This window comes from Pelodiscus sinensis, chromosome 1, assembly GCF_052426305.1.
Source record: "Pelodiscus sinensis isolate ZL-2025 chromosome 1, ASM5242630v1, whole genome shotgun sequence".
NCBI classification, from domain to species: Eukaryota; Metazoa; Chordata; order Testudines; family Trionychidae; genus Pelodiscus; species Pelodiscus sinensis.
The window spans coordinates 152661772-152669585 of NC_143052.1; the positions used below are offsets into that span (position 1 = coordinate 152661772).

General features: G+C 47.1%; 1 protein-coding gene across 1 annotated transcript in view; it reads right to left on the minus strand.

Moving 5' to 3' along the window:
* Nucleotides 1–7372, minus strand: part of GRAMD1C (GRAM domain containing 1C) — a 90976-nt gene extending 83604 nt beyond the window's left edge. The window contains exons 1-2 of the mRNA XM_014577702.4: nt 7284–7372; nt 4047–4175 (exon numbers count right to left, since the gene is read on the minus strand). Coding sequence (XP_014433188.2) covers nt 4047–4175; nt 7284–7286 — 132 coding nt within the window. The 5' untranslated portion in view covers nt 7287–7372. The remainder of the gene's footprint in view (nt 1–4046; nt 4176–7283) is intronic.
* Between the last annotated feature and the right edge of the window lie 442 nt (nt 7373–7814).

Here is a 7814-nt window from a genome sequence, read left to right on the forward strand (position 1 = left end):
AATGCCCTACTAGGATAGGGACTTGGCAGTGAGACCTCTGTGTGCATGTCAAAAGGCCACAGGAAAGCGTTTTACAGGATGGCTGGAATGTCAGCCATGACCCAAAATCCATTTGAATCACAAATACCAATAGCAGAGTCCAGCCCTCATCCAAGTCACAACTCTGGGACATCACCAACTAAATGGCCTTTGCATTTCCCTCCAAGCCTGAAAGGTAAACGAAGGGCTTGGGAGGTGTCCCTGAATCAGAAAAGGAATTCAGTTCAACCACAAGTCTTTTTTCCCTTCTCTGGCCCCAACTTACACAGGTCCCCAGTTAATTCTGCAGCACTGACTGCGGCTTTTCTGCTCCAGGCACATGAACCCTGGCATTTTGGCTGCTTATTCAGAGCCAGACAATGAGACCCCTCCCCCACACTCTTTTCCCTTCCCAGCCTGCCTCCCCTTCCCAGCTATCCCTAGCCCAGCTCCTCCTCCCTGAAGTGTTGTGCCAGGCTCTACTCCCCAAACTCACCCCGCCCCCCAAGTCTTCAAGACTCCCCGTCTCACACACACACACACACACACACACACATACACACTTGCTTCCCCTACTCACTCACATGCTGCAAACTTTCGCTCCCAGCCCCAGCTGGCCCAGTGGGGCCTCGCCTCTGCTGGAAAGGAGCAGCACCGGCAGGGAAGGATTCACTCCACGCCACTCTGCACTCCCTGGAAAAGGGGCTGGTTGAGGAGTGGAGCCCTCAGCCAGCTGGTTGAGGAACAAGTGGGCGGAGGGGAGGGGGCGGGAAGAAGCCTGCGCCACAGCCAGCAAGGGAAAGCTCAGGCCCTTCGTGGCATCCCCTGGCTATGGCACCCAGAGCATGGGCCCGTTTGCCCTGCCCTAAGGCCAGCAGTGTGAATAGGACACCACTAAATTTGGGGCACCAGACTCTGCCCAGCTTCCTCCTCACCAGGGGACAGGGAACAGCATGAGCGAAGGTTGGAGGACCCTAGAAGGGCAGGGGGCAGCCACGCAGCTGGCGGCTGGAGAGAAGCAGCTTTTTCCCCTTCCAAGCATCGCTTCTCCCCGGCCAGCAGCAGGGGATGCTGAAGCAGGTGATGCTGCATCTCTGGCTGGTCTCACACTGCCCATTGCCACCCCTGCCTGCTGCGCTGAGTCTCCCTCCCTGCCCTGCTCCGGGGTTGCCGACTGTCCCAGGCCGTACACACTGGAAACCATTGCAGCAAATGGCATCTGGGATGTCTGGTCCAGGAGAGCTGGCAAGCCCTTGTTCCCCTGAGCTTCAGCCCTCCCCTACGAGGGGTGGTGAAGGTGCCAGTGCTGGGTTGCATAGGGCGCTAGGGACAGCCCTGTGTACACAACCTGAGTCTGCAGAAGCTCTTTATTTTATTCAGAAGTATACCCAGGGGCTCGGGAACAATTTTTAGAGTGGGAGTGCTTAGTTACACCCCCAAGACCTATTCGTGCCCTTCCAACAGTTGCCAACCCCCCCAGACTGAATGGACCAGATGCCATTCCTAGCAATGTTGTACAGTCCGTCTGGTCTGGGAGAGTCAGTGGCCCTAACCCCTTGTCACCCCAAGGCTGAAGCAACAACTGGACACATCTGCTGAGCTGTGGGCTAACAGAGGGACCCCAGGCCACAAAGCCTCCAGAACCAAAGGGCTGCGGGCTCCATGGGGGCAGGGCCAGCAAGTGATGGTATCCTGAGGGCCAGCAGGTGACAATAAAGCCAGTGGGGCTGGTGAGATCCTATGGGAGAGACTGGGACCTGAAGCTAGGCCCCAGGTTGCAGGGAAACTGGGTGCAAAACCTGGGGGTGCTGTAGCATCCCCCGCACCTCTACTTTCTGTGCCTGTAAGTATAGCAAGCCATTTTCTACAAAGGAGGTATGTAAAATTCATCTTTTTTGGCCAAGTATAAAAGTATCATAAGATCATGCTACATTCTCATAGGGTATGCCTAGATTACATGCCTCTGCCGACAGAGACATGTAAAATAGGCTACCCGACATAGTCAATGAAGCAGGGATTTAAATATCTTCAGCTTCGAACAAAAATGGCCGCCACGCTGTGCCAGCTCAGCTGATCATCAGCACAGCGTGCGAGTCAAGATGCGGATCGGTCGATAGCGGAAGCCTTTGTCGACTGCTCCCTTATGCCTCGTGAAACAGGTTTACAGGAGCGGTCAACAAAGGCTTCCCCTGTCAACCGATCCGTGTCTTGACTCACACACTGTGCCGACAATCAGCTGTGCTGGCACAGCGCGGCGGCCATTTTTATTTTAATGAAGCCGGGGTATTTAAATCCCCCCTTCATTGACTATGTCGGGTAGCCTATTTTACATGCCTCTGCCGACAGATGCATGTAGTCTAGACATACCCTCAGTGACTGAAATTCGGTCTTTACTGGAGAAAAAGTGGCAGCAATCCATTTTTATGAGCAGAAAACAGAGAGAAGGTACAGCTTACCCAATCAGGGAACTGGGAATCAGGACTCTTGGGTTCTATATCCAGACCTACCACTGACTAGATACTAGCATAGGCATAGCACCTCCTTATATCTCCATTTACCCTACAGCGAAGCAGTAACAAGTTACTTACCTCACAGAACAGGCTGGGAAGCTTTTAATTAAAGGCTACAAAGAAATTTGCATAAAAAGCACTAATAGTACATATTTATAAATAAGGCCTCCATTTTGAACAGTGAGCATTGTCACGGTACTGTCCCGACCCCAGTGCTTAATGAAAATTGGCTCATGAATATGAATATTGGTATAACTCAAAGACACCTTAGACAAAATACCTCATACAACATATCAATGTTGATGTTACAATCTGCTGAATGTGTACATTGTATTTTTGTGCGTGTGTCATTCTTGTATGTGAACTTAGAACTATAAAGTGTGGCTCCTATTTATCTTTTTAAATATGCTAAGGAGAGCCATTATGGATGCTTCAGACAATTAATGGCTCAGTGATCAAATCAACAACCTGTGAATAGTCTTGTTTGTCCTGTAAGCTCAAACTGTGGTTGGTCGTAGAAAGACATGTGGCCAGGCCACATGAGCTGAAACCCATTTTGGATCTGGTGCCTTTCCACGCAAGGTGAGAAAAGTTTGAACTGAGCACAAAGAGTTCCCACCTTGGGCAAAATGTATATAAAGGAGGGTGGGAGGAAACAACAAAGAATAGAGGCAATTGCTAGATGTCATGAGATTCCCTCTCCCCCTTCTTACCACATAAGATGCCTGCTGGAAACATCTAAGACTGAACAGGGGAAGAATCGAGCCTAAGTTAGTAGGCTGCTTAGACAGTGAATGAGATGTTTGGAACAACTGTTCAGGGTAAGAATTTGCATGTAACAAGTTTCTTAGTGGATTAGAACTAGCTAAAAGTGTTTTATATTCATTTTGATTTAGTAACTTACTATAATCTGTCTCTTTTCACTTTCAACTACTTAAATCCTACTCTTTGTACTTAATAAAAATGCTTTTATTTATTATCAAGCCCAATGTAAATAACTGTTACCTGGAAAGGGGGGAGAGGAAGAACAACCACTGTGCATATTTCTCTTTCATTCACACAGTAAGATGGATTTGTTTGGGGCCTAGGTTCCATTTGAGGATGGTTTCCTGTGTGCTGAGCCCTCCCAGAGCTGAATGGGTTCAGCATCTGTGTTGCTCTGCAGAAGGGTGGTAACCCCAACTCTGTGACTTGGCTAGGGGGAGCCTAAGAGGGCAGGAAGGTGGGCACCAGTAGCATGATCAGCACACCGGGGGACAACTCCAAGGGGACTTCTGTGATCTAACCCATCACAATGGTAATTAACTCATTGGAATAATTTATTAAGAATCTTGGTGGATTCTCCATCAATGACCATTTTAAAATCAAGACTGGATGTTTTTCCTAAAAGATCTGCTTTTCATCTGGGGCAATTCTATGGCCTGTGTTAAACAGGAGGGCAGACTAGATGTTCAAAACAGTCCCTTTGGGCCTTGGAATCTGTAACAATGAATTTAAGAGAAAAAACAACCGAGTTACCCAAAAGCTCCAGTCAGCACTCCAGTTATATGGAGCAGGGGCCTGCATTTTCTCGGTACAGGCACCAAGAGTCTCCTCTGAATCTGCAAACAACTGGCGGATGAGACCATGATCCACTTCATGGATTTCCTGTGAACCGAGCAAGCAAGCAAAGCATGTTATTTTGTAATGGAGGGGAAAGTTGTTGGAATAAAAGGTGGTTAATCAATTTGCAGGATTCATAATAAAACCTTACATGGCTACATTTAACAGGGGAAATTATGAGAAACACCTCCCACTTACTGATTCTTAACTAATGAATAACAATTTCTCAGTGTCAATTATGTGATAAGCATTAAGGTTTTATTTCCAAATGTCCCTCAACCTGAACATCAGTGTTCTGCAAACAGTCAAAAGACAGTTGTTATCTTAACCACCATGAAAGCCATAAACTCAAACCAAATTATTAAAAACTAAACTACAAAGGAATCCTTAACCAAAAAAAAAAAAAAAAAAAAAAAAAAAAAAGAGGGAGAAGTTCTGGTTTTCTGATCCAATTATAATTACTCACTGTCTTAGGGATGTAAAATCCCATTTCATTAGTTAACAGGTTAAACATTATGATTAACTGATTAAACAGAAGTGGATGGGGGCCCACACCGTGGACAGGGGCTGCTCCCAGCATGTCAGTGCTGGACTAAAACCCCCCCATGGAGGGCCCCACAGAGTTAGAAGGGCACCCTGCTTGTAGCAGGCGAGAGGCTGCTCCAATCCTCTCCAGTTACCATAACTGGTAAGCATCACCTGGCAAGGATGATGCTTACTGGTTCACATCCCTACTGTCCATACACATCTACCTAAACACAGCACTTCAGAAATGCCAAATTATATTATTACTAATACTCTTATGTAGAATTTTTCATCAGTAGATCTCACATATTTTACAAAGGCAATCAATAGCATTAGCACTATTCACAGATGGGGAAAACTGAGACAGAGAGGCAAAGTGACTTTCCCAACAGATCAGTGGCAAAGCCAGGTATAAAACTCAGTTCTCCCGAGTCCCAGTCTAGGCCCCTAATCACTTAACCACATTGCTTGTAATAGCCAATAATGCCCTGTAAAAACTTTACCTCAGGCATGGCCAAACGTACTGACTCTCCAAACTGAATGTGACAGTCTTCAGAAGTTTGAGAACCAGGACACCCAGGGTCATGGCTCAGGGCTTCAGCCTTGCTCCAAAGGTGTGGCAGGATTGCTCTACAGGGCTGAAGCCCCAAATTCACCTCCCCACTGCAGAAGCTAGAGGCAACGTGTGTGGGCGATGTGTATGTGTTTCTGCAGTTTCCCCCTTATCAAGTAGTCAATGGAAATTCCATCAACTACTAGATTAGCTGATCAAACCCAATTTATCATCATTAGGAAGGTCTATGGGCAGAACTTTAACTATAAGAGAGCCACATGCAGCCGTATTTTGGCCACTCCTGCACTATCCCATTTTTGACAAATGGGGTCACCGTGATTAAGGAATCTCGATCTGCTCATCAGCTCCCTGTCCGGGGGGAGGGAAAACTCACTGCTCCACACCTTACCGCCTCTCTGCTGGGGGTTCATATGGATTAGCATGGCACCAGTCACCGGAGCACTCCTTACTCTTTGACTGCTGTGAGGGGAAGCACTCATGTTCAGGGCTCTTGAGCTCAAGCAGAGAAGGCAAAGTGACAATTGCAGGAGCGCTCCTGTTCCAATGAGACTGAACAGGGGGAACACTCGGCAACCAGGGCAGCTGCTGTGTGCCCTCCAATAATAAGGACACCTGGGTCACAGAGCAGTAGATGCCAGCTTCCATCGTGGGAGAGAGAAAGCTGAGATGCTCTCACCTCCCTGATGAGATGTAATGAGAGGCTCGAGGCGGGTGAGAAGTGTTTTCTCAAAATGTCCCACATGTGCACCCCTTAATTTTAAACAGCCAGGGATCATCACTGCTATTGTCTACGCATCACCCCCAAAAACTTGGTAGTGTAATTGGAGGAGCCTGTATTTTCTTATCAATTAAGGGGTTGTTGCAGCAATCTTAATTCAGCTCCTTTGTGTGCATTCATTACCGTGGAGTCTGTCAAAGGACAGCTTGCAAGACTGCTAGCTTAAAAAAAATCCAATGTTGGAGAGGCAGGAAGAAAGGCCAAGAGACAGATCAACACGAAGAAGCTGTGGTTTAGAATTTGGCCCAGATCATTAGTGGCCAAAACTGGTTACCATCTGATATATGGTTGGTGGCTATAAGAAAGGAGCAGACAGGTTGTCAGGCAGTTTCTAGTAGGCAGGAAGAAAAAACTTAACATTGGCAGACTCCACAAAGCCAGGAGAGCCATCTACCAAAACAGTCCCTGCAGAACAGAGACCCATAATGGGGATGCAGGCATCACCACTGCCCGTGCTGCATGCTGTGGAGATAAAATATTACAGCTTCCAAGACTTCCTTCCTTCTGATGCCTTTCACCAGCACAGCTAAACTCTCATTAAAAAAAATACTTAAAATCCACATTTTATAGACACCTGCAAAAGGAATGTGGAATATTCCTTTTGGATTCCTGCTCCATTGCCTGTCCTAGATTTGTACAAATGCTACCCTCAGTGACACAGCAGCATAAGCAAAGATGCAGCATAAAACCACCAGGATCTAGGGACCCCTTAACAGAACAGGGCTGTGGGAGCACAGCTCTAGCTTGCAAGGCAAAGTCAAGTTTTGAATGTTGCTGCCAAAGGGCGGGAGAGGAACCGGCAGCCCATTCCCCTGAAGACACTGACTGTATATGTAAGATGAAGCACAGAAAGCAAGTTGACTTGCTACTCTTCCCTCACCCAAAATCCAGGAGCAGTAAGGGAACAAGCAAAGGAGTCCTCCCAGCAGAACCTTGAGTGAAGATAGACAACCCTAGCTGAACAACCCTCACCGATAGCAGAGATGAGGGGGTGCAAGCGACACTACTTCTCTAGTCACAGTATGGCCTAGCTTGTTGCTTTAACAGCTGTTATTGGATAGCTAGCTTGCAAGGGAACAATAGTCTAGCAGCTGGCAGTACAGGACTTCTGATGACACAAACAAACTAGTTAAGCATAAGGTCTCACATACACACTGTGAGGAGACCATTAAACCTCTCTCTGTAAAGCCAAGTGGCTTAACAGCCACCCCTGAAAGGAGCAAGCCCTTAGCAAAACTAGAAAGCAAAAATTAAGAAAGAAGAACCAAATGCTTACCATAGAGAGAAGAGGGAGATGCAACCTGCAAGCTGATTGCCTCTAAAATGAGCACCATAGGGCTGCAGCTGCTGCCTTCTCTGTAATTTAAAGGGCCAGCAACAATCAGAAGACTGGAGAAAGGCTTCTACATACAAAGGGAGTAAACCTGACACTCAGAGTTAGCTGATATCTAACTGCTATGGAGAACAAGCTGGCTAATGAAAAGGAATACGAAGCTAGCCAGCTGAATGAAGGTCAGGGCCTGGTTTAGAGCTCCATTTACAGCTACTTGCTACTGCCTTCGTTAGCATGTTTAATTTTGTATGCAGAGCCATCCAAAGTTTTGTTCACTGTCTGAAAAATAACTCACATCTCACCTACAGATTCCTGTATCCTATGAGTGTGAGTATGAGCCCCTCCCTTTGGTTCCTGGCCCAAAGGAAGATGTTGGTTGCCTTCCTCACACTTTTCCCATCTAACCCCACAAAGCCTACTTTGCAGAGAGAGGGATCTGCAGCTGGAAGAAAGTCTGCCAAGACTAGTCAAAGG